At 46.1% G+C, this 27,424-nt stretch overlaps 1 protein-coding gene across 12 annotated transcripts in view; it reads left to right on the plus strand.

Annotated features, from left to right (window-relative positions):
- The window catches only part of AUTS2 (activator of transcription and developmental regulator AUTS2), a 1,127,680-nt gene that overhangs the window by 1,039,401 nt on the left and 60,855 nt on the right, over positions 1 to 27,424 (plus strand). For all 12 annotated transcript variants that reach the window (XM_077908303.1, XM_077908300.1, XM_077908299.1 and 9 more), the window contains one exon: positions 3,712 to 3,763. In XM_077908303.1, the coding sequence (XP_077764429.1) occupies positions 3,712 to 3,763 (52 nt within the window). The remainder of the gene's footprint in view (positions 1 to 3,711; positions 3,764 to 27,424) is intronic.

The raw sequence follows: 27,424 nt of genomic DNA on the forward strand, positions 1-27,424 counted from the left end.
AGCCATGAACTTGGGGCCGACGGGACCGCGTGACCCCTCGCGACCAGGTAATGCCGCCGGGGGTGCGGCCGCTCGCCGGGCCCCGCGCTCGGAGGGAGGCGGCCGGGCCGGGGGTCTTTGTTGCGGCGGCCGGGCCCGCGGGCAGGGCAGGGCAGGGCAGGGCAGGGCAGGGCAGGGCAGGGGCGGCAGCGGCGGGCGCCTCGCGTCTGGCGCGCCGGCCCCCTCCCCCCGCCCCTCCCCCCTCCCCCCTCCCCCCTCCCCCCCGCCCCCTCCTCCCCTCCGCGGCCCGGTCGCCCGCCTTTGTACTTCCCTCGGCCGGCCTGGGCCGGGGAGCGGCGGCGCGGCGGGGCCCGGGGTCGGGGGGCCGGGGGCCGGGGCCGGGGGGCCGGGGGCCGGGGTCCGGGGGCCGCAGTCCGCCCGCCGCCTCCCGCCCCGCGGGGCTCGCGCCGGCCCGGGCCGCAGGCCGAGGCGCTGCCCCTGGAGGTCGGGTCCCGGCCGCACGCGGCGCCGGCGGTCGGGGGGGTCTGCACGCGGTGCCGGCGCGGCTGCCGGGGGACTCGCGCTCAAGTTTCCCGGAGGCTCTCGGTTTCTTGCTGGGAAGTCCCGCTTCCCGAGGGCGCGGGCGCGGAGGGCTCCCCGGGGGCGGCGGCCCCGGCACCCGAGCCGCCGCGCCGCACCCCCGCCCGCGCCCGGGGCTCGTGTTCGTGGGTCTCCTCCGCGCTCTTCCCGCCGATCTGTTGGACTTAGTAAGTTTTCTCTAAACCTCAACTACGGCCCCTGGTAATTGTTTAGCATTAAGAACAAATCGACTAGACCCCCCCCCCCCCATAAAAAGCAGCCGAGAGAGAGCTTTGTGTTTTCTATCATTTTCAGATGCAGCCACTTCCCGCCCTCACCCTCCAAAACCGAGCCAGGGGGATGAAACGAAATGAGGGTAAAAATCTAGAAGTCTTTAGCGTGTAAAGGTACCCACCCCTGTGTTAAAAAAAAGAGACAGAAGGGAAAGCTCCACTTGCCTGCTAACTCGCTCACCACGTTTCCATTAGACGTTCTTAATGAAAAAGAAAGAAAAGTAAAAAAAATTAGCCAGGAAAATAATGCAAGCAATTGCAGACAGTTTCCCTAAAAGCCTTGAAGAAGAAAATGTCCTACTAAAGATGAAGACCCAAGGAGCGAAATAATTTCCACAAATGCTTGGAAGGCGGAAGTAGAATTTGGAAAGTTCATGGAGGAAATGTAGAGAATTTTCTTGTAGTTTCCAAGGTAGACTTTGACCAGGCAGCTCTTGTCTGACTTCTCAGGACAGTGGGCCACCATAGTTTCGACCACCTGAGCAGGAGAAAGAAGGGATCCAGAATCTTTGTACTATTAGCCAAAGTCCCATTGCAGTCATTTTCTTTGGGGTGTTTTTCCGCCGAGGCCTTCTTGAGAGGGCCCCTTCCCCAGTTAGGAGGCAGCGTTTCAGGCTTTGTGGCATGTTTCAGAAAATTAAAGGGCTCAGAAAGCTTTTATTAGAAGGCACGCTCCTAAGCCTCTCCGAATATCCTGTCAGACTTACTTCCTTAATAACTTACTGGTTGGCATTGTAATAATCACGTCCTCCTAGTTCGCTTCAGACGGAAGGTCCCTTCACCGCCTTCTTGAGAGTAGGATGTGTGCTGGAGCCCATTGGAGCCAACAAAGGCGGCAGCCCTAAGGAGGTGTTTCAGACAACCAAAGGGCCTGTCCACCTGCAGCTCTGTCCTATTTGATCGATCTCTCTCTCTCTCTCTCCCTCCACACACACACACACACACACACACACACAGCCCAAGTGCGAATAAAAACTCAATCGGGAGCCATTTCCTTTCCTTACCCGTGTTTTCTGCATTTGGGGTGCAGTCGTTTGTTTTTCCCGTTTCTTTGGGCCAATTAGACTCCTATTAATAAGCAATCCCCATATCTGCAGGGGTTGTTTCACTTTTTAAATGATTTCATTAATGGACTTTTTTTCCCCTTGTAAATATATCAACTGGAGTTTATTTTTTTAAGGCATGAATTTACCATAGCCCTTCCAGTTGGAACTGAGAGATGCATTTTCATTCAAGAATGGTGAAAATACTCTGCTGAGTTTTTAGCAGGAGAAACATTCCTAGAAACCTCACTTGGTATCACAATTTAACGACATTGTTCCTGTAATTATTGCCTTTATGACAATCTTCTTGATCTGTTTAATGGATATCTTGTTTCCCTCTCCACGCCACACTTTTTATGGCAGCTTATTTTTACAAAAAGCTATAATAATACACAATTCTACGTGATTACCTTTTAAGATGTCACGAAGGCCTTCGGCATATTTTTTTTTTATTCATGCAAAACTTGAAAAAGCCATCGAGGATTTATTTTAAACTGTTTATGCGTTTCTATATCTGCAGTCCAACACTTGTTTTACACATCCATTCCTTTTTTCCCTTGATCCGTTAATTTCCCAAACCATCCCTAGGATAGGAAGGTTAGAAGGAAAAGAAAGGGAAAAAACCGCTCATGATAAAAATATTTTACGTCTTTCTGTATCACTTGCATTGAGAACTAGAACACGTTCCCCAGATATACACAAGAATACCTCTTTTTCGTCAACATAGCACAGAAAGGCTAAATTGAGTATCCTCTTTGTCCTCCAAAGCCAGCTCCAGAGTCAGAATATACTGTACTTCAGATATACCCTCCCCCTATTTCTTATAGTTCGCCTTATATTTATTCAACATTCTATGCTTGGCTTTGTCAAAACATGTATCTCTATGTATAGAGTGTGAAAGACAAGTGATTTACAAGGGTTGTGTGGCAAAAACAGCATAGATACAGCATAGCCATTGTAACTTTGAATGCAGCTGCATCTTCAGTTACATACAGTGGGGATGCTGATTTTTAATTCACTTGTTTAATTTTTCTAGAAGTTCTAGAAACATTCCATGCTCCTGCAACATTACAGCATTTCCTTCAAACGAACTTTGTGTTTATTTTCCAGCACATGAGTATATAATTTACATTGGCTTTCCTCTTGCTGTTTAAACAAGCTTATTTCACTTTCCTCAAGCCACTGTAATTAGCAGACACGATTTCTGGAAAATGGAAAGGATATAATGCTGATGGCATGCATAGTGGCGGGTGGTGGGCCAGGTCAGCTTGCTTCTTCTGTTCTCTACACCAAGGTCATCCTGGTTACCAGAATGAACAGGGATCTTGGGGTCATCGGATGAATCTCTAAATTCATTTCTGGAAGTGCTTGCTAGTCAACATTTTGTAGTGAGGAAAAGCTTAGCGTTAAATAACAGGCATTTCTGGGTTGTGACAGAAAATTGAAAAATAGCATGTCTGCACATATCAAAAAAAAAAAATTTCCAAAATAATGATCTGTCAATGAAATTGCAAAATCATTATGTGAATGAGCTGAATTGCTTTGTGTATCATCTCATAGAAATATGTTTTGCACAGATAATATGTCTAATAAGGACACGTTTTTAAAATCAGATTTTTTCCCCCAGCACAGAGCTGCACTGCAGGTCTCTCTCCTGTGGTCAAACAGCACCACCTTATGGACGGTCGGGGGAAATTGGTGCTTCCCCTGCCAGGCTTTTCTAAAATTGTAGTGAATTGATTTAAAATCATGGTAGTGATGATGTTGATGACAATATCAATGACCATAATAACGTTTTCCCCCCTCTTGTTTTTCAGGCATCGGATGCCAGCTCTGAAAAACTCTTCAATACTGTTATTGTAAACAAAGGTAAGACACCTGAATTCTGAGCAGTGACTGGTTTTGGGTTTTGTTTCATTGTCATTGCCTAGGGACTCCGAGTAAGAAACAAATGGTCTTCCTCTGTTTCGTTCTGGAAACAATGTTGATGTTTTGTGTTTTCTCTTGAGGCAGAATCTGTATGCTTCTGTGTTGTGTGAAAGAACAGTTTATTTTTACGGAACACAAAGAATATTTAAATTGATTTGATGAAGAAATCACTACTATCTCTATGACTTTAATTTAACGTGGGAAGCGGTAATGGAGAATAATAGTTCTCAAAATGCCTTAACTTCATTGTTACTTATCAACTACCCAGCAGTCAGAGGACTATAAATAGCTGATTTGTTCTGCCGACTCTAATAACCAGTGGGTGTTTAGTATGCACAGTATTATGGTCATAAACCAAGCCTTACTCTGCTGTGGGCTTTCTGGAAAGTTAATAAACGAGCAAGAGGGCAAAATTTAAATACGTGCTATCCCATTAATTTCTTCCAAACTGCGATACGGACTCAGGGAGGCTAATGATATAACGATACATTAAGGGAAAACTTACCTTAAATCATTGCCAATAGGTTTCTGGGCAGTTTTCATTTGTAGCAGTATTGTTGGAAACAATGAAATGTGAGGGGGTCTCTAATCACTGGCCATGCAAAGGTGTATAATTTGAAAGGTATAAATTGCATAAACTGTTCGATCTTTTCCTCCTCACTGTAGAACCTGATTGAGGTGCTGGCATGGTAATTGCTAACTAAGAGTGTGCTTTCTGTGATAATCTTGTTCTGTTGTTATGTGGAAGATGGTTGGTAGCGCTTGAACAGAGTTGGGCCTTCCTTCCTAAAGTGAAGACCCTTGAAACCACTTCGGCGTCCTATAGTTTGCCTTGGCTAGCATTTTTGCTAACTGGTTAGTAAGATACATTTCCAAGTGCAGTTGTTTTGAACTCCTGGCTTATTTTAGAATTTGAACCAACTGCAATTTTAAATAGTACATTATGTTTAGAGTTCCCTTGAGGTGTATCTGCTTGTAGGATTGCTGTTACTCCCAGAATTATTGTCACATTGAATTTTTATCTTCTTTATTGCATAATGGAGTATTCCAGTTTTATATTTCATCATATTTTTTGATAGACTGAAAGTTTGTATCAATTTGTTATCCATAATGCTAAAAGCCCAATAAAAGAAGATGCATGCAGCTCATAGCATACAGTGCTCAAATGTAGAAATGCCTAATTGTTTATTGCTCATCTTGATGAGGAACGAGGATGGGGTAGGCACTGGTGGTTCCGCAGGAGAGAAGGGGAGGAGGAGGAGACGAAGCAGGACAGGTCCCCAAAAGGAGGTCTTTTTCGGTATTTCAGTGACCGCACGTTCCTTCTCCCCCACCCCCACCCCCCAATGCCTTGGGGATCTGCAGCCCCAAGCCGCCCGGCTTTCTTCTGCTTGGTGGCTCTACAAAGCTTTGGAATGTCTTTCCCATCTCCGGGATCAGCCGTGGAGTGGGAGCTGGCCCTGGGACCTGCGCTCAGGCCCTCGCTGCCCTCACGGAGCTGAAAGGCTCTCTTCTGAGAGGTTGAAGAGTGATTGATGAGAGTCCCACCCCACAGCCCCGACTCCCCCACCTCTGCCCCCTCCTTCCCCTCCCAATCAAACATTTCCCACATTCTTATTTTTGTTTACTTACAGAGTGTGATTTGTGGCATCTATTTGGTTGTGAATAGTCATCCCCCTGACAGGGTGCCTTTCTTCTGAGCTGCTTTTCTGGGGGTGATTTAGTTGCCTTGAAAGGATTAAGGTTTCTTTGTGTACACTAAAATCAACATAGGCTTTTTCTAAGCTTTGCTTGGGAAACCATACACAAATAAGCATTTTAGTTGATGGCAGATTATTCCTTTGCCCCTTATTTCCATCAAAATGGCCTTTCTTTTCTCCTCCAGTTTCCCTTAATGCCTTATGCTAATTCCTGTTGGTAACATGAATGACAAGAGAGGCATCAATGCAAATCCAGGTGCGGCAAAGTCGACTGACTGGTCCCCAGCACCCGCCCTTCCCCTGGAGAGAAGGAGATTAGGGGGGCCCCCCGGAGGGGGGAAGGCTTGGGGACAGTTTTGTTAAGGGGATTAGTATTCAGACTGCTAAATATCAGGAAAACAACTTCCAAAAGCGATTCATTGTATAGTGATAATGTCAATAATTGCTTCAAGACAGGTGCACAGAGTCTCGATGTGTGCTTGTGGTTTCTGCTCTGTTTTTACACCGGGTAGTGACAGTGTTTACGGGATGGATGGTTGACAAGGCCTTCAAGGAACTGTCAGCTTCATGCACGTCAAGTTCAAGTTCCCCTGCAAAGCGGCCTGCCTGTGAGTCAGGTCTCCCGTCTCTGTCCAGTATTCTTAGCCAAGAGCAAGAAAAAGCGTTGTAAGAAAGGGCAAATTTATACCAGGTAGTAAACACTGCTGGCAAAATCTTCAAGGCTCCAGTTTATCGAACAGCCTGACAAGAGTGCAGGGAAGCTGACACGTGTATGCCTCCACCTTCAGATGTGTGAAGCTACACATCACCTCTCCCTCCCGGGAGTCCCCACAGTGTCCTGGCCTTAGAGAAGCTTGGCTGTAGGATGCTGGTGAGATTATGCTGCTGAGCCTGGTGATGGGCAGATTTGGTCCATAAAATCTCACCGTGGGAGGGCAGTGCTAATCTCACAAGCTGATTGTAGTGGGGGCTGGCAGAGGGGGGTGGGGGGTGGTGCGTGGCTTTGATGTGGGGCTGGGCAGCCTGGGGACCAGGGCTCAAGTCCTGTCAATCTGTTGGTGAGCTTCAGTAAGCCATTTCTTCGCCTGTCAGGTGAGAATTCTCAGTGTCAGCAAACCTCCTAGTCTCTGGTGGGGTTCTATAAAACAAGTAGTTGGGGAAGGGGGGTGGGGGGGGGTGGGGAAGGCCAGAGGAGGCCGAAACAGTGGGTAGGGGGCGCTTCTGCCTGTGGATTCTTATTTTGACTTTTCTTATACTGTGGAGTCTGACCAGTTTAATAGAGAACTAGTAATGTTCTCGTGTTCAGGTGATCTGAGTCCTTGCTTCCTTGTGATGCCTTTAATTTCCCACCGTAAAGCAAAGTAGGCAGACAGTTGCACGTCCACACCGCATGCCCAGTGAGCTGACCATGTCAGAAGAGGTGGGGAGGTGAGCCTTGAAAGGCAGGTTGTAGGCTTGTAGACGTGAAAAAGAGAAGAGTTTAACTTTAATCAAGGTCATGGTTGCCTTATTTAATCTTAATGTGTTTAAATGTTTACAGGATGTTCATGTGAATTTTATGAATCCTTCTGTCTTTGTGACTCAACCATCTGCCAAAGAAAAAATTAATTTTCCCAGGGAGGCAGACACACACACACACACACACACACACACACAGACTGACTAACTTTCTTGTCTGTATTTAGTTGGTTAAACTGCTAGAGGAGCAACAGGATTCATACCCCCAATTCTGGACTGTTTATCCTTAAAAGGAGCTCCGCAGTTAATCTGGGATCTCCAGCCAGTATCTAGTACCCTTCCTTACCCCCTCTGGGTCCTCCTCAGTGGTTTTGCCACTTTGCCATATAGGCAAGAAGGCAGAAAATGAGTACATGACCATCTGGCTAAGATGGTTAATCTCCTTCAAACTCTGAAGTGCTCCCAAGCAGCGCTGCCTGAGGAGGAAAGAAGCGAGGAAGGGAAGGCTCGTCTGGGAGTCAGGTGTTCTCTGGAGCCCTCTGTTTATGGGACACCAGCCCTGGTGTAAGTCCATGTTCCCGGTTAGGGGAAGAGAGAAGCCCTGGAGTCGCTGCCCATTCTTGTCCTGGTGCCCTCTTTTTCAGGATCTAGCTTGTGACCAAGGCAAGTAGAGCACGTGAGACGTGGCATGAGGTGTATTTCACCCCGTGACCTTCTAACCTCTTCTCTCCTTTGTCTCCCATTGTAGTTTTGGACCCTCCAGGGGAAGCCCTCCCCAACCCCCCCCCCCCCAACACCTGTTAGAGAGCTGCACCCTGCCTAATGGATTTCTTTGAAGTGCTAGACTGGAGAATAATCCAGGTGGGATGAGCACCCAGGGTCTACCAAAATGTGAATGTCAAAGTTGGACCCACCCACCCTCCTCTGGGAACCCACTCCTGACCCCAGGTCAGCCGTAGGGAATTCTGGCGGATGAGACCCCACTGTGATGAGCGCCAGATGGAACAGTGGGGCCACTTTGATCTCTGACCAGACCCGGTCTTCCTTTTCTGGGCCCTTCCAGAGTAGTGGACACACAGACTGTTCTTGGGGGCGATTTTGCATTGAGGGTTTCTGTGGGACCTGGATGAGGTTGGAGCCTTGAAGTTAGTGGGGCCTTTGCGTATTTTTGTTAGTATGGTTTTATCAGCAGCATAGAAAGAAAACCTGCCTTTAAAGAAAAAAAAAAAAAAACTGGAGATTTGAGACGATGAAATAAAAAAAACGTTACTAGAGACTCTGCTTGATGTGGTGAGGCCTCAGTAACTGGGTGCCTAATACATTCTTTAATAGTGATGATCTCACCTCATTCAGTATATTTATTGAGCATAAAAGGGGAATTCTTTGATTTGACAAAAAAAGGTTAGAGTTCTATTACCTACCGGCAGGGCCACCATTGGCTCTGATGAAAAACCCATTCCCTAAAATAATCCCGTGCTTTCTTTTTTTGAGCAAAAACAATACAGTTGACCATGGGATAGATTTCTTTGAAAAGAAAAAAATTGGGAGTTTGAAACCCAGTTATAATGAACATCTGGAGACCATCTTATTCCTCCTGGTGTCTTGGGTTCAGCTGTAAGGAGGATATGATAAAAAGGATGTTTCATGTGTACAGGAGGGTAAACTGAGGCAATTTTAGCCTCAGTGAATTAGTTGCATTTTTATGTAATGTCTTAAATCCCAGATAAGGGAAAGACTCACTTTTTCGTTTTCTTTCTCTGGACCATCTTTGTTCTGTTTCAGAGCAATTTCTTGGGTCTTTAGGATATAGAGATGTCTGATGTGTGGAAAATTAAATACTATTGAAGGGTAATTGGTGCTTGATTCAGACAAAGGAGTTATGAGTAGTTGGGGTCCTCCTCCTACCCCACACTGCAAATAGCATGCAATCAGCTCCTTTTGTTATGGAAATTGACCTTCCTATAGAAGCCAGACTCTTGCATTACAGAATTTGTTGTATAGAATTATTCCTTGAGTATTCTTAGAGACAGATGCCTTCTCCAGTTAGTGGGAAACCAACCAGTAAGGGTCTAAAAATATTCAACGATGTAGGGAAGGTATTTCCCTCTGGGTATCTTTCCATTACCTGTTTCTGGTCTTCCCCCCTGACCTGGTGTGCGGATGAGGATGGTGGGGAAATCCTAGGTAAATCCTAGATCCTGTTCCTGGAATTTGAGGGAAGGGGTGGAAGATATTTCTGAGCATGCACATTGGTCCTGAGGGTGTTCTTAGACAACTTTGGAGAACGTTGAGAGTGAGGCCACTCTTCCAGATGAATAGGCCAGATCCTTGGATCCCAAGCACCCCTGGGAGCTGGAGCAGATTACAGCAGATCCCTTCCTTTCAGTCAGGTGATCAAACTCCATCCTGTTTACCTTTTCTGGCCCAATAAAAACCTCTTTGCTGACTTTTATCGAGTTGATGGCGTGGCTCTCTCAAAGAACTTTCTCCATACTTGGCAATTTTGGCCAAAAAAAGCTTGAATGCTGACCAGCCCCTCCCTCGGTCCGTTCATATTTAGTGTCTTGTTTAGCCAACACTCTAGTATTTGGTTGCCTCAGAAAGTAAAACACACTCATAGTAAACTGTTGGGGTAGAAAACATCACGTCAGTCCTGGAGTCTTCAAGGAGAGCAGTCCTCTGACAAAGGGCCTCATCACTAGCAACACTGTCAAGTAGAGGGTCAGCTCCGGGCCTGCAGGGTTTCCTGCACACAGGAGGCCCGTGGCCATCCCATGGCCTCTGGATTATTTCTAGTTTCTGACAACTGCAGAAAAATGTTGTTTTCTCTGAAAATGTATGTTTATTTAACTAGGTTTCTTTTTGCCTCACAATCTGGATTCTATTCAGTCAGTTACCACTCCAATTAACTAACAATTATTTAACATTAACAGTAATTACAGACGCCAGTTAAGCGCCTACAGATGTCAACTGTTAGCTTTGTACCTAATCACTCAATGAAATGGAGAAAGTTCAACAAACATCAATTAGCCAAGCAATTAGTATGAGTTAGGAAAGAGCATGTTATCATGTGTGAGCTGATTCAATTTATTTTATTTTGGCAGTAAAACACACACAGGCAAGCGGCAATAAGTTCCGCAGATAAGATAAAACGCTATTGTTTTGCAGCTTACATAAGAATTCTTTCCTTTCCTGTGCATAAGTCAAATACGCTCTGGCCTGGAATTTATTTAACAAACAGAATTTGTCTCAATTACTCAGAAAGCCCAGCAATGCTTGGGCTCAGGAAGCCACTTTGGTGAATTATGAATCCAGCGAATATACCATCTAAGGATATGTCAGAAATTTCAGTGGAAAAATGATTGATTCCCACTCAAGTAATCTCCTCCGTGCATTTCGGATTTTTACAGGTTTATCCCTGAGCCTATGGTGAGCGTGTACAACAGTGATGTTATTAATTTCATGGTGCCTGAACTTGCGCTCAGCTGTCTTTGATTTAGCTTGGGCAGGCATCAGAGTGTTTCACGTACTCGCCTGGCCTCTGCTTCAAAAAAGTGGAGAGGGCTCCCAACTGCAGACCCACTTGTGAAGCCACCAAAGACATTCTGGTCTTGACTCAGAGGTCTGAACCTCTCCCCTGCTCCCCACCCCCACCCCACAGACTGGACTTCCGTCAACTGGCCGAGCTCGCCTGGACTTACTTGGGACAGTGTGTTCCAAGGCCTGATTATGTAAGGTGGCCCGGAAATTGGCATTTGGGATTTCATTTTACCTCCAAGTGGAAAGCTGCCCATGAGTGGCCATACGTCTGGTTCCCCTCCCAGAAATGATTTCTTACTAACTCCTGAAGCCTGTGGATAGGTGTGGAAGGAGCCAGTCTTTCATGGGGCTCTCTGTCCGGTCCCCGTGGGCGTTACCAGCAGAATTTTCCCATTCAAGCAAACCTCTCAGCCCGAACTGACTCCAAGAATTGAAAAATAAATATTCTGTGTGGTATAGCTTAGGATGGAGAGCCACCGTGCATCAGGTGCCTTTTTGTTGTGACCCTCGTAGCAGTGTGCAGCAACACAACAAATAGTGGACCATCCTGGTTGGTTCTTGAGGGAGGTCTTCTGCCTCAATTAATAGGGTCTCCGTTCATCTGCTTTTGCACATCATGCTGTGGGGGCTTACGAGATTAACTGTCAGCTGCGGTCTGCCTTGTCTTTATTCTGGGGCCCTGGGCCAAATCGGCAGCCCCCGTCATACCAGTGGCTAGGAATCTTGGTTGAAGGAGAAGAGTAGAGCAGAACCACAGAGTGCCTCCCAGAGTTTCAGCTTGCAGGGGGTGTGTGACGTTTCTGACCTCTCTGGCCAGTGCAAGTCCCCAGGGCTTTCTCCTCCTGTCTCCAGGGAGCTGATGTCCCCTGGACCCTGCCCTGGGTGGGGGAGGGGCTCACCCAGGCTTTCTTGGGGGCCCAGAGGGCCCCTCCACTATGTCAGCACCCAGGCACACCTTGTCGTCTGGGCACTGCCTCCTAGCAGGGCTCACCTCCGGGCACCTCTGGTTCCCTCCCCTAGATTAAGACCATATTCCTCCGTATTTCTGCTCTCCATGCCTCTACATGCACTGATCTTTACTTTTAGCCAGATTTTATTAGAAGTAACTTAGGATTTTCAAGCAGGGGCATTTCCCTAGCAACCGATGACAGAAGCACGGGGCCCAGCTCTGCGCGCTGAGGCGGGAGGGGCCTGTTAATAAGGAGGAGTGTTCTGTGGGCGCTCAAATCTTCTCTGACCCTCGTAAACCTTGTCTTATAAAGGAGGAGGTTGAGAGCACATCATTGCTTTTTCCAAGAGTCCTTTTGAAGAGGGAAATGTCTCAAGTGTGCCTGTTAATAGACTGATGTGGGAGGCGGTTATATTTGGATGCCTTTAAAAGCCACTTGGAAAACATTTTCCCCCTCTTATCTATCACCTTTCACATCTCTCAGCAGAGTAACACTAAAACCTAATTTTAGCCAAGATTACATCATGTTCTCATTATCTGTTTATGGCCAGGAAAGGCTTTTCCATAGTAAAGCTCCTCTCGCGGAAAGCCCAACCACGTCATCCCTCTCGTTTTCTATCCATCTGTGATTTTCCAAGTGTTGACTGTCCTCTGCTAGACCTTTTGGGCTCATCTCCCAAGCCTTCTGGATTCATGAACTTTAACCATAAACTCGGTTTGACAAGGAGCCGTCTCCTGAAATCAGATTTGTCAGCCGCTAAGTGAATGACGTCAATGTTGATTCCCTCAGCCGGCTGGGAGTGGGGGCCATATTGAAAATAGTTCTTTCATTCAACTGTGGTGACGGAGCAGCGAGCGGGTCACGTGCACCTACGGCCCCAACAGGAAGTTTAAACCTACTATACAATTCAAAAAGAGACTTTGTAAATGGCCTAATTGGAAAGAAGCCACTAAACTAATTTAGAGGAAAAAAAAAAAAACAAGCATAAGACTGTCTTAGGAGGAAAAGCCAATCTAAGATGAGCCCTGAAGGGTCAGCAAAGCAGGAACAGCAGCCCTCGGTAGGCTGCGGAAGGTGTCACCCTTTCGGAGAGAGTACAGGTTGGTTGGCGGACGGTATAGCTAAAACCTACCCCTTTGAGTATCCCGTTTTAGTATCCCATTTTAAAAATGGATCCTGTTGTTAAATTCGTTAAGCCGTTGCAAAGATTTGGGGGAGCATTGTGAAGTTCTGGATCTTGCCTGTCATTAGAGCCCTATTTCCCTCACACTTTTTCATTTAGATTCCGCTGGTTTAAATCTTTGCCATGTTAACATGCTGCAGAGGGGTTCTAGAGTCACAAAGAACCAGCCTCGAGTGGGAGCCTGCCTACCTCTAACCCTCTGACTTGGTTTTCTCGTTGGTAACATGAGAAAGTTGGACGGACTCCAAGATCCCTTCTAGGTCTAAAGGCCAAAGTTTGCTTCGGAGCATTCTAGGTCTTTTCAGAGCCGAAAGTTTGTGCGAAGAGCATACGTTTCCCCCAGATAGCTGTGAATGAGATCGTGGACACTCGCACTTGAAAGGAGCAGTGCCTGGTGGATTCAGCCCCCAACCTGTGAGCAGGAACGGGGCAGAGTAAACCTCTCTCCTGTCCAGGGGAGTCTGTCTCTGGGAAAGAACTAAGGTAAGAGAGGGTTGAAGCTGAGGTGGGAGACAGTGAGGAGGAGGACAATGGGTGAGGGTGAGCTGAGCTTCCTGCAGTTCAGATACTGGCTGTTAGGGCTTCCCTTCCAGAAGGAAAATGCCAACAGAGTCTGCTGGTCTGCATCTCGAGTGGCATAACAAGGGGTGTTTCATCTGCTTCAGTAAGTGTTTATATAAAGAACTTAGGTGCCAGGGTCCTTTGTACTTGAGTTCTCAAGGGGGATGGCTGACCATTTCCCGGGATCCTTGCAGGTGGATGAGAGGAGGGACCGGGGGCAAGCTGCCAGGCAGCTTCTCTTTCCAGGAGTGACTCATTTCACAAACAGGAATTGCAAAGGGGCTCGTATGGACCTTGGATGGCCCATTCTGGATCATAGAGGGAATGTCACCACCTCACCCTTTGTCTTCAGCTGTCGGCAGACTCTGGCACACTAAGCAGTTCATCAGGGCTCTGCTTCCCCAAAAGTTAATCTCGGCCTTCTAGACTGAAGCAATCTGACCTTCTGCTTCTCTTTTGCTAGAAGGTGACGATAACATTGACTTCATTCGTTCAGTGACCACACTTGGCTGTTGGCTGGATTTTAGCTTGATTTGCCCTAACCTTGTGAACAGGTGAATTTTCTTGTTACCAGATCCGTCATGTAGCACTTAGGGGGGGTTAGGTTTGTCGAGGCTGCCTCCCTCATGGTGGGAGACTGATAACTATACAAAGGGAGAATGTCACCGGTGACCACTGAGGGTCTTACGGACACGGCTTCTGTGGGCTCTGGTCAAATGTTCAATTCTAAACTAAATTTTGTGGTTTCGGTTTTTGCAGCCGGCCATAGGGCCACATCGCCCTGGAGAATGGCCCCTTCCCAAGATGTTAGACATCAAATCAATTTGTCCTCTCGTCCCACAGGAAGGAGGCACTCCTGACTTGAATAGGCGGCCAGGGGATGGCTGGTCAGAGGCTGGCTGCCCGTTGCCCCTTTGGCCTCGCCGACCATGGGGAGCTGATCTTTGCCCGAATCCTCGTCTCCCTGCCCCCCTTCCGGTGCAGTCGGGGCCTCGCCCTCCAGATCGCACCACTGGTCGGGCTGGCGCCTGGTTTCAGCTGCCTGCCTTCTCCGGGGCCTCTGGCTGGAGGGAAGACAGCTCTGACGCCTCCTCTTTCTGTATTAGCTCCAGGACAAACTTGAAAACTGCCTACTCTAAGGGTTTTCTGGCATTTTAAAAGTTGAGGCCGACTTTCTGAGCCTTCTCAGCATCCTGCCATGTATCTTATCTTATTCAAATATCCTAATTGCTGCTCCGGCTTCTCAGCTGCACATCATCCCGGCACCTAACTGACAAAATAGACCTTCACCTGAGGGCCTCATTATGCTTTCTGCCTGTGCATCAGGCCAAAAATACCTCCACAATACCTGCTCGACATCCTGGGCTTCCAAGTGACAAACAAATAATTGGGTGAAACAAACGCCGGGCGCCGAGCAGCTGCCACGGGCGCGGGCGCACAGGGGAGTCCGCCTCGGTGACTCTCCCGCGCTGCCTGCTTCATGTCAGAGCAGATCTTTGAACAGTGGTGCGTGCTGACACCGGAGAATGACAGCTTTGGAAATGGCATGCTAGTTACTGCTGCCAGTGAGGCCCTCTCATGTAGACCGTGACAAGCAGCTGTCATTTCCATGCAGGTGAACAACTGACATCCCGCAACAGGGGAGGGCGGGAGGCAGGCCAGCAGCTGTGTTTGGAGGGCAGGCGAGGCTGGACCATGGAGACAAGATTCTCAAGCACTGGTGACCGTTGGCATTTGTGGTGAAAGCTGGCCTCACACACACAAACACACACACACACACGCAGACTCAGGTCTTCCCTGTGATTCCTCTGGAACTCATCTGAGAAAGGGTGGCAGGAACAGTCTCAACCCTTTAAGGACAGACAGCTCCAAGGTCATGCTGCCAGTGCAGTGCCCAGCCCCGCGTGGTAAAAAGATCTCCCTTAAAGAATGTTGGCAGTCCCACTCCACACCGTCCTCGTTTTCTCGTTGTGTCATGCATTGGGCTTTCGGACCTGGGACTGACTTTATTACAGAATATGGAAAGGCAGAGTCTGCTGATGAGGAATTCACTAAAGAGGGAGTGGATTGGATGGAGCTCAGGTACAGCACCGGGTCTAGATGAACAGTTCTCAAAGTGTGGTCCCTGGATCAGCTTTGTCAGCGCCCCTGGGGTAGTGGTTAGAGATGCACAGTCTCCTGCAGAACTGGAAACTACAGGGCACATGGCCCCGTGGTCTGTTTTGAACAAGCCTGCAGGTGATCCTTGGCCAGTAGGCTTTGGTAACTGCTCAGATGATCCACAGAATTACTCGGGGAAATCCATACTCTTATTGACCAAGGAATAGGTCTCTTCCTTCTTGGGCGGCTTTTTTTGTTTATCTTTAACATCAGAGGCACCAGATCTGTTGAGAGTAACACCGTGGACCTACTGCCACTTGACTCACTTGTGCTTGTGCCGTGGATTTGCAGCCTTACCCTCTGGCCTGGGGAACAGGCCACCCCATGTGCAGGGTGGCTGGCGGAAGTCGGGCTCACAGTTAGGGCTGTAGTATATATAAAGGGAAACTTCTCTTGATACAATGGGCTTTGGAACCGTGACCTTGGGCCAGTGTTCTGCTGTAACGAGCCAAGCTAACTTGCTCAACTGCTTCTCAAAGACAAACAGTTCTGTCCAGTTCCTGGTTGTCAGATGCTGCCTCACAGTTACCTGCCTGCCACCTGTAGGAAGGGTTATCACAACCCGAAACATACTTGGTAGATGTGCCGTGAGTTCCGGTAACTATTTGGTAAACAAAGTACCATGTAAGTTCTTTATTAAACTACAACGGCCAGGATCGTGGAATTAACGGACAGCAGGGTTCTGAAATCTGTTTTCCTTTCTGTGCGAAATACTGGGGGCAGCCTGGGTGGCTCAGCAGTTTAGCGCTGCCTTCAGCCCAGGGCGTGATCCTGGGGACCCGGGATTGAGTCACACATCAGGCTTCCTGCATGGAGCCTGTTTTTCCCTCTGCCTGTGTCTCTGCCCCTCTCCCTCTCCCTCTCTCTCTCTCTCTCTCTCTCATGAGTAAATAAATAAAATCTTAAAAAAAAAATAAAAGAAATACGGTAAAGTTTTAAGGCTATAAAATTATATCGGCTACATTGGATTTTCCCAGAAAATGTGATACCTCTGAGAGGTTTTCAGCAAGTCACCTAAATATGAAAGGTTTTTTAGATGTCCTCCGAGAATAGACATCTTCTAGAACTAGATGTGTTCAAGTAGTGGTTCTCAAACCTTAGCATGTCTCACATTTATCTGGATGTCTCCCCGCACCAGAGTTCCTTAAGCATCGAGAACACCAGCATAGGCTCATTATATACACCTGCATATTTATCAGGATTTTGATACAATGGTTTTTAGGTGACAAATATAGGACAGTGTCTGCCTTCTTTCCCTTATTGGTGAAGTATTTTAATTTTTTAAAAAAGATTTTATTTATTTGTTCGAGAGAGAGGCAGAGACACAGGCAGAAGGAGAAGCAGGCTCCATGCAAGGAGCCTGATGTGGGCCTTGAACCCGGGAATCCAGGATCATGCCCTGAGCCAAAGGTAGGCGCTCAACCTCTGAGCCACTCAGGCGTCCCTGGCGAAATATTTTAAAGTACATGTCAGGTATCATGTCATTCTAACCCCTACATATGTTAGAGCACCACTGATAAAAAAAATTTCTTGCATCACCGCATTCTGTTATCAGACTAGCAAAATACAGTAATTCCACCAGAGAAACACCCATTCTCAACGCCATCTCCCCGATGGTTCCACAAGCATTATTTACCATGATCTGTTCCCAGCAGGGTACAAACCAGGGTCACGTATTACTTCTCTCAGCCTAAAGCCATCCACCTCTCTCCAGCCTCTTGTGTTTTTTGTTGTTTTTTTTTTTTTTTTTTTCAAATCAGTGACTTGTTACAAAAACCAGGTCAACTGTTGATATGCTGTTCTTCATTCTGGAAGCCCTTGTGGCATCATTTAGTTTATGACTCTGTCCCTCGTATTTCCTGTAAATGGAAACTGGCTCTAGAGCTTTGACTAGATTCTGGTCAGGCATGTTAGCAAGAAAACCCCATAGGCAATGTTGGTGAGCCTCATGTTGCCTCACATCCGGGTAACCACAATGTCTGTATGGCCAAGTTTTAATGATGCTAAGATTGTTCAGCCAGTTCGGGTTGTGGCAGTCTGATACCTGCATGCCCAGGTTCCCCATCATTCTCTTTCATCTACTGGCTTCATCCATCAACAGTACTTGCCCAATCCAGTGTTTTGCTAGAGATGGCAAAAGGTGACCTTTCTTATGACTCTCCTTGTATATTGGCTGAAAGTCTTCTGAACAAAAGAGCTTTACTTCATGAGCTGGAGCTCTTGAGTGACCCTCAAATATAATCAAAGGAAGAGCAAGATAAATGCTTAATTCGTCCCTTTCAGGTACAAGTTATCAGAGCAAGAAGGTGGTGCCCTACCAGGTGTTTTATTAAACTCCCACATCCTTCTATGTTTGCATTTTTCTTACAAGAGTTTTTTGTTTTTTTGTTTTTTGGTTTTTTGGTTTTGTTTTAAGATTTTCTATTTAGGGTAGCTCAGCGGTTAAGCATCTGCCTTCTGCTCAAGTCATGATCCTGGGGTCCTGGGATCGAGTTCCACATTGGGCTTCCTGCATGGAGGCTGCTTCTCCCTCTGCCTGTGTCTCTGCCTCTCTCTCTCTGTGTCTCTCATAAATAAATAGAAAATCTTTTTTTAAAAAAGATTTTTAAATAGAAAATCTTTTTTTTTTTTTTTTAAGATTTTATTTATTCATGAGAGAGAGAGACAAAGAGAAGCAGAGACACAGGCAGAGGATGAAGCAGGCTCCCTGTGGGGATCGGGATCATGACCTGAGCCTAAGGCAAATGCTCAGCCACTGAGCCAGGCAGGTACCCCTCTTACAAGAGATTTAACCCATGTTTTTAATTCCTTGAGCGTTTTCTTACTTAGTTTGTGTTTGTCAATGGAAGAGACAAAATGTCTGAAAATTAGAACCTGGAAAAGCCACATCCAGTGAGTTGATACACACAGCTGTGTGAATTTCAAGTCCTCCCTGCCCTTCAAAGCTCTGCTCAAATACCAGGTCATGCAGGAAGCCCTCCCACCTTCCCAAGATTCAGACACTCAGTGCATCCTGCTCATTTCTAGAGCTGTAGAAGCGGTCTTCCCCATTTTGAATCCACCCGCCCCTCCCTACAGTGACCAGCAGGGTGCTTTAGATACAACACAGCTCAATCTCTGTTGAATCCAAGTGAATTAAAATGTAACCTCCTAAAACTTACTTAAACCGTGGAAATAACATTATAACTGGGAGTCTAAGTGCCTTGATTAAAGAAAGTAAGGAAAAGTTAACATCATACTAGATCTAATCAACTCATTTGGCATTATCGGCTAATCCATAGGATGATCCCAACTGGATATTTTTCAGGAAAGGAATAGGAGGCTGCCCACATAAATTGAGTACCTATGATTTGTTAGGGATTTTCACGTGCTGCCTGGTTTAATTCATCCAGTAGCTTAACCAAGTAGGTATTTTATGTGTGACTGATAAGTGACAGTCAGTTCTTGTGTCCCGGCTCCTTGCCTCCCAGCCACACATCTTTCTATGGGCCAGCCCAGCCGAAAGGTGGTGGTGGTGGTGGTGGTGGGGAACCTTTGGTTTAGTAAGCTAAAAAATGCCTCTGGTCAACACCACCGTTTTCCACTGAGCCTGAACTCTCTGGTATGTTTGGGACAAGATACTGATTATGCGGTCTGCGAGGCTAGAGGCCTCAGAGCAGGAACGGGCCTGACCTCCAGCGTGGGCCACACACATTGAGCCACTTACTTTTATTTATGAAAGATGGAGTGTCATATTCAAACTTAACCTCCCGCCGCAAACCCCGATCTTACGTATTTATAGAATCAGAAAGTTACCTTGCTGATTAATAGAAATTAAACTGGAAAAGCAGTCAAGGAATTTCAAGCAATGGGATAGCCTTTGTGCCTGGAAATCTTCGAGAATCAGATGAAACTGTTCAATCTTTGCCTCTTTGGAGCTTGTCAGTTTACTCTCTAAAGTGCCCTTGGGCGCGGTGCGCAGATCTGTGTGTGGTGGGGGGGAGAAGACAGGCCCCCAGTGGTGCCAGCTGGCCTCCTGGGCAGTGATGCCTTTTGGGACAGAGCATCACTTTGAAGCAATTTTTTTGTCTCTGAAAAATACTACCTGGCAGTATTTGGACCCTCGATACACTTATTTTTAAAGTATCCTTAGCACCACTCGCTCACCACAGGCCTGCCACTTCCCGTTGCTGGGTGCCAACTGTACTGACTGGCGAGTCCTCTGATTTCCTCCATTCCTGCCCCGGGGCTGCTGTGTTCTGGAAGAAAGCTCCTGAGCTCGTGACTGGACGTCTGCACTCCAACATCAGCTGAACCCTGAGGGCTGAGAGCATCAGGACCGGTCCCCTGCCCACCACTCCCTTACTCCACTGGTCGGCCTGCCCGCTGCCTGCTCTGCTCCCGTGCTGTCCCCAGCCCACCCCCCAGTGCCCTTGCTGGGGACACGGAGGGCTTCGGCTGGGGGACAGCCCCTCTTGCCTCTTCCAGACTCAGGAGGTCTCTCTCTGCTTTCCCAGAGGGAGCTAGATGTCTTGCCCCCCTTGCCTGGCACTAATGGCCCTTGTCACTCAGTGTGACTTCTCCCGTCCACCTTCTGGGCTTTGCTCCCCAGTCAAGCCTCTCCCTTTCCACTGGCTCTTCAGAGGATCCTTAGCTTAGGAAACAAACAAGCAACAATGACAAAAATACAACAGATCTAGCCCTGCTTCTTCAGGGACTTAAAACAAGCCTTTTGGGAGGCCTGGGGGGCTCAGTTGATGCAGCAGCTGGCTCTTGGTTTCCACTCAGGTTATGGTCTCAGGGTCGTGGGGTCGAGCCCAAAGTAGAGTCTGCTTCAGATTCTCTCCCGCTCCCTCTGCCACTCCTGTGTGCGCGCTCTCTCCCTCTTGCTCTCTCTTATAAATGTATGATACATCTTCACAACAGAAAACAAGTCTTTTCCGTGTCTTTCGCTCATTCCTCCCCCACACACACACACACTTCCTGTAAAATACCTTGCATTCGCATCTCTTTTGAGTGATCCTTAAGGTGATGGGATAAGCTGCTGTCCAGACTGAGCACTCTTGCAAGTGGAGCAGACTGCTGTTGCTAATTACTTTGAGACAACAGGCCTAACCCTGGGCCACCCCTGCCTACTGGGTGTACCATCTCACTCTAGCCATAATTCATGTCCTTTCAGTTGTTAAAGTGCCTTAATCCACCAGTCATGGGAGTGAATATTTATTGAGTCCTAACTGTGAGCCAGGCTTTGTTCTGATCACTTTACAGGGATTAACTCATGGAGTCCTCACAGCACCCTTTTGAGGTGGATAGCATTAACACCACGTTGACTGAGGAAGGGGCCAAGCAGGCTTTTTATCCTCACCCCTGACCATACCAGCCCCTAGAGGTCCGGCATGGAGAGGTAGATCCTCTGAGGTGGGAGCAGAGTTTCCCAAATGCCTGTCCAAGTATAAGGAAAGTACAATGTAAACAAGAAAATCACCTTCTGAAGGAAGTGTTTGTTTGGGGTTGCATAGCCATAAAAGGCTCCTTAAGAGTAGTGAATACTTAATCCTTTTCTCAAATAGCCAGTGGGGCCTGGTTAGAGCATGCAGGGATTACCCTCAACTATTCTCTAAAATACAGATTTCATAAGTAAACCAATGGAAAAGCCAGTTACACCCCACAAGGTGAGATTGAGAGTCTGTTTTTTTCCCGGCTGGTTTTCTCACCTCACGGTTTTCTTACTCCTGGAGGTAATTTAGGCTGGTGTCACTTGAGAGCTGGAGTCAGCTTGGTGACCAGGCATTCCAGCACACGTACAGGCATCTCTGAGTTCAGGCCTCTCCCGAGCCTCCAGCCCAGTGTCCCGGCTGCCCCCCGCCCCTGCCTCCCCTGCTCTGTCCCTCACTGGCTAAGCCGCAGTCGGAAAGTCTTTCCTGCCAAAATCTGAATCATTACCCCATGGAGTTTATTACAAGCAGATCCAAAGTTCAACATGAAGCCCTTTTATTTTATTTTTTTTTAATCTGTAAATGCCATCAGGCCGACGGGGATTTATTGAGACCTAAACCTATTTTGTTTGCTGTCGTATTCACAAGGCTCAAGGGTTTAAGGAAGTGGTAAGTACTCCCTCTGCCTCAGGGAACATTCAAGTAGGAAAGTCAAATCATTCACGTTGGTCTCAAAGTCCTAAGTTACCCTGGGTCACTCTGTTGGGGTGATGCGGAGGAGGAAGAAAGCTCCTTCTGCCACCAGAGTTGCCCCGGAGCTCTTCAGCTGTCCTTCCTCAGAGTACCTGCCCTTTGTGTTTCTGTACAGGGGTGGGAAGGGGTTGTTAGGATATTTTTATTGTGTTTTTTATCACTTACTGCCCCCTGCCCTGACACACACACAGACACACACACTCACTCACTCACTCACTCACACACTCCTTCCCTCAGCCTGGTCTCTGCCTCCTGTCATCATCCTCGCCATCAGACTTCCTCCATGAGGAATCCCATCTCTCTCTTCTATTTCCCACCAACTTCGGGAACCACCTCAGAACCTCTGTTGGACTTGTAGTAGCTGAGGAATTCCTTGTACGGGGCTTCCAACCCAGCACCTTGGGGCAGCTCAGCTCCCTGCTCTACTCTGCCGAGAAAAGCCCTGGGGAGATCAGCTCAAGCCCACATTGCCCTGGTCGAAGGGATGCCCTGTGTCAGGTGAGGTTGTGGAGAAATACCTTGTGCCTGATGAAGTGAAGGGGTCTCTAATCAGAGAGGTCGACAAAGGAGTGTTTTTGAGATAATGTGCAAGTCCAAGGGAGACCGCCATTAGACCTCCCCAACCTCATCAAACCTGTGAATCTAGACACTTGTAGTTGAAAACTAAAGCCACTTGTGCTTTTCAATCTCGGGGTTTTTAAACGTGGAGTTATCTAAAATTAGTAATGATAGCACCATGTGCTGAGTCCCAGGTATATGCCAACTGGTGTATCACTATGCCCTTGATATGTGTTCTAAGGGGCACGAGAGCCCTGCAAGGCTGGTGGTGTCACTGTTTTATAGATGCTCAGAAATTGCCTGCTGGAGGCCACGTGACTGACACATGTTAGAGCCACTTCATTCAGGAGTCTGTCCATCCACTGATCAGATACTTGAGTGCCTGTGTGTGCTGGGCACTGTGCTAGGGACCGCAGACAGGGACACAGCTTCGCTCTTCACAGCTCAGGGCTTCACGGGGCACTCAGATGTTGACTCAAGGTGCTGTGCACCATGAACTACCTTCTTTCTTCCTTTAACTCTTCCTCCAAATTTTTTCTGTTGTTCTTTTTTTATGTTGCAAATTTATAAACGTGCAGAAAAATTGAAAGAAGAGTACAATGAATACCCCTTGTCCTTTTCATGTAGATCCACCAGTTCTTAACATTTCATCACATTGGCTTTATCTTTTTTTTTTTTTTTTTACCTAAATCATTTCACAGTTAAAGGTATAGGAATATCTCAGTATTCACTTCCTGCGTTGTTCTACAGAACCTCAGTAGCATTATCACACCTAACAAAGTTAATTATAGTTTTATCTAAAGTTCGTATTGAACTAGCCTTGATTATTTCTGAAGTGTCTGGGGTGCGTGTGCGTATATGTGTTTAATTAGTGGGCTTTTCTTTTTCCTGTTATCCAATCAAGGTCACACATTTGGATTGATCTGTCTCTTTAGCCTCTGAAAATCGAATATAGAACTCCATCCCCCTCCTCATCCTCTCACATTCGCTTTTTAAAGTCTTTAATGACGGTCAACTTTTTGAAGCGTCCAGACTAAAGGTCTTGTAGGATACCCTACGTTATGAATTTCTTCATAGTGGCATCTGACTTGTTACCCCATCACTTTTTTAAATTAAAAAAAAAAGTATTTTCTGCCTGCTTCTCACCTCACTTTAACTGATGACTCTACTACTTTTGGGTACTTGGAAGTAGCTGCCTTGAGAAGAGGCCACATGTGAAAAATAACCAGGGAGAGGCATTCGTGTACAATATCATTGTGTTTGATATGCTGTCATTGATGATTCTGGAGTCCTGGATTCATTCCATTAGAATTTTAGGGTTCTCCGCCCTGCACACATACACCCCTTTTTCTGTCTTTTTCAGAGGTTAATTTGTAGTTGCCAGTAGCCCTGGAACTGGTAGACTGCTTAAGGCATTAAAAAAGGATTTAACTAATTAGACTCAACTAATCAAGCTGACAGGTTAGTTGATAAGGGAAGTGGGGCTCAGGACCCTTAAGGTGGCAGTGAGTGTCCATTACTTTTAGGTCATTGTGATCTCCACAGAAACATCGTTCTTTGCAATGATTTCTTAACATTTTGTGTGTGTGTGTTTTCTTTAGCAGCTCAAAATAATCCCTTTCAAATTTTTAAAAGATCTGTAATGTATTTATATATTTCAGATCCAAACTGTGGTGGATTTTTAAGGGGACTTATTAAAGTATCAGGTCCTTAAATTTTTTTTTTTTTAATTTTTAAATACCGAGCAGACACAGACATATGTTGTCTTATAACTTAACCTTTACAAACTAACTTTTCATTCCTTTTATTATTTAAATTTAATTTGTTCTAACGTAAATCAGAATGTTGATTAAAACCAGTGGTTTGGTGATATGTCCGAATTAGAAGTAGGAGTATCCTAAAGTGAGAGAGGGGGGCCTAGGAGTTGAGGACAGATTGCTTGAATCCCCTGCAATGGATGCTACTTTATATAAACCCTCTTTCCCTCATCTACTCTTAGTCATGCAAATAAGGAAAATTTTCCTTTTCGACTCTTGCCTGAAGGTTTCTGTGTTCCTAGATATACACACTGAAAAAAATGTGTCGGCGCCTCTGGGTTCAGAGTTTCATATTTAAACTGGGGGACCTCAGATAGGCCCCCCCCAAAAGACCTTGAGGAAGATGAAGTAGGCCACCACAGGCACTTGGAGGCTCAGAGACGCTGAAGAGGCTGTGTGAGGCCAGGGGGCTGGGGATGGCACACCAGGGTTTGGCGCAGGACTCCAGGGCCCGTGCTCGCACCCACACCACACCACACCGTTGAAGGAGTCAGATACACACAGCAGGCATCTGTGTGCACTACACAGAGTCTTTGCACAAAGTACTTTGGGGGCATTTAAAGGAAATAAAAGGCTCAGCGTTTCCCCCCAGAGAAACTGTGTTTTAATTTACCTTTCTGAGTGGTAGAAAGGTGGTAGCTCCACTTTTGTTCCTATCTTCAAGAATGGAGACATCTCTCATGCGTTTGAGTTTCTTTCATTGACAGGCCATTGACTGTGTGTAAAATTGATGTGTTAGGAGTCATTACCTAGAAAATAAAATTTCAAAAATAAAGACCACGTACTCCTGAAACTAACATTTTGTTTATAGACCTTCTAAGTGTGTACTTGGGCAACTTCTTTTAAGAAGGGAGATTACATGTGATTTTGGAGGCGAATATATTTTCGGATATTTTCAGACGATTTCATATGTGTTTCTATCAGAGATTTGATTCCGTTTTTGACTTATAACCCTGTGAGTATGGAAAGCTAGTATCATAATTGGAATCTCTGTATATCGTAAGCTTAAAAAGCAAACTATCGTGAGAAGTAAAACATCAGTCTGTTTTTTGGGAGGAAGAGTGGTTGCATTTCCATCTTGAAATTCTTTGTTAGGCCCTAAAGTAGTGGCATACCACTAAAATATGATTGATAAGATTTAATCTGGATGGATCATTTTCAAGAACCCCGTGCATTAAACAATTTATTGCCTCCATTACAAGATGCACCATTGACTTATTAAGTTTTTTGGAGGGTAAGGAGTGAAAAATACTATGTTAAACTGCTATGTTGATTGCAAGACATATCTGTATTTCAGAAACATTAAAATGTGTGTGTGTGTGTGTGTGGTGACAATGGGGAGAATAATGTCTTAGAAATGAAGAAATATGGTACATATATGTAGCGTATTATATCACATTTTATAATTTGTCTACTCCAACTGTGATTTATAGATCTTTAGAGAAAGAGAGCAAAGAGGTTGAGCCTTTTAGTAAGAGAAATGACCTTCCCTCCAAGACTTAGACCAAATTAAATTGGACTTGGAAAATGGTTTACCCTTTCCCTCTAGGGTACAATCTTCTGGGGAGTGAGTACTCTCGCAGAACACGAAGGGAGATCCATTGTCAGCACCTTGAAAGCCTATTTGAAATGTCATCAGCTTGGAACATTCCACTGGCAATGACTATCACGCCCCATTTTAAAAGGATGCCTTGGGTAGAATGGAAATGACAGTGGCAGGCCCTTAATCATTTTTAATAAGAGCAACCATTTAATAGAATTATGTTGTAAAAATGAATGAGATTTGGGAGCGATTCTGTAGTCCCCATGCTCTATCGTGACTGTCAACACCAAATGCATTTTTATTCTGCCAACTGCCTGCGGATTTTCCATTTGGCAGTCTTACATGGCGAATGATAAAGCAGCGACATTCCATGAGAGTCCTAAATCTGTTGCTGGTGGGGATTGATATCTCTGATTGAGGAGTTTTGTGATTTCAGCCAAGACTTTGGGTTAGGGTTGAGGTTCTTCTGTGCCTTTGGTGTCAGTGGATGCAGGTAGAGAATTTGAAAGCTCAGGAATAGCATTGCCCCCATTTGAGATGAAGAGCCAAATTTAACAAACATACACAGTGCGTTTCTTAATTGTTCTCCACTTTAAATAAAGCATTTGGGGGAGGAAAGGGACACAGCCAGGTTGTTTTTATCAGGAGTCAGGATTCATAGTGTCCAGTTTTAGGATGTGAATTTGGAAATTTTTTTTCACATTTTAAGAAAAGAATAGAAAGATGATGGGAGATATTTAACACCTGAAGTCCCATTTCTCAACACTTTGGAAGATTTTACATAGAGACAAGTGTGTTGGTTAGAAACCCTTAATTATGATACATTCGCATAAGGGAAATATTCCAAGGTTAACATTTTGGTGTCATACTAGACATATATTTGAATGAAAAATGACATCTCTTTAAAAATAATTACGTTATTGACACATATCCTATTTGGGTTAGTTGCCATGTGGGAATGTATTGAACTTTTAAACATTCTGTCATGTATATACAGTTTTTCAGTATGTTGACATTTCCCATCAAAATGGTATGTGATGTTGGCCTTCTCAAATTTCTGTGTCTTAAAATACTAACAGTAGGAAGAAAATAAAGAGGCAAAAACACAAACTCAGGGAGCAAAAATACCATGGTACAAATGGAACCTCCTATAACACTGTATCTCGGAAATTTCGAGAAGATAACATCTTAAGTGTCAAGAAATCCAGAGGCCCTGTCCAGCTTATTGCCGTCGGAGCTCCCCAAGACCCTTTAATCCCCCAGTTTAGAGGATCATGCTCTCAAGTCTGAGAGGCTTAAACACAATAGCATCTTCTGGAACCTGAGTGACCTGTATTGAGAGTGGATCTTGTGCTTTTGTTCTTTTGAGAAGCAGGTGTAAAGGATAACACGCCGGATTATCTTATTTTAAAGCATCTCAAAGCCAATCCCCTCTTCCTCGTTCCCTTTCCGCTCAGCTTTTGTAGTGTTTGATGAGGTTGATTCTAAGGCGGCTACTTGGGAAGCCTAGGGAGCCGGCCTGCAGCTCTCCGGGCTAGTTTTTATCCTCCCCCTCCTCGTCAATTAGGACTAATGAACGTGTAGGTCATGGGAGGCTGAGTATTAACATTGTTGCCCCGGTGACTCTTCCTAACCTGTACGCTGTCCGAGGGGAGACAGGTTGTCTCCACCCCACATTGTAGGGATATGAAGGTACTTACTGATTCTGAACAGGTAAGACAAGTCCCCTCCGGGCCAGTGTGCAGGAACCTGCACATTTATAACAGGGTAACAGGAATTGGGCCCAGGTGTGTATTCACATTTCCAAGCGAAAGGGACCATGGCCGTAAAAGCTAAAGCCCCTAAAGCCTGTTTATCACAGAGTGTTTGTAAAACTTTAATTTCAGAGATTCACAATTTGTGTCTCGGCAAAAAAAACACACACCCCTCAAAAAAAAAAAAAAAATGTTCTTAATCATCTATGT

This window comes from Canis aureus, chromosome 8 (genome assembly GCF_053574225.1).
Source record: "Canis aureus isolate CA01 chromosome 8, VMU_Caureus_v.1.0, whole genome shotgun sequence".
Classification (NCBI taxonomy): Eukaryota; Metazoa; Chordata; class Mammalia; order Carnivora; family Canidae; genus Canis; species Canis aureus.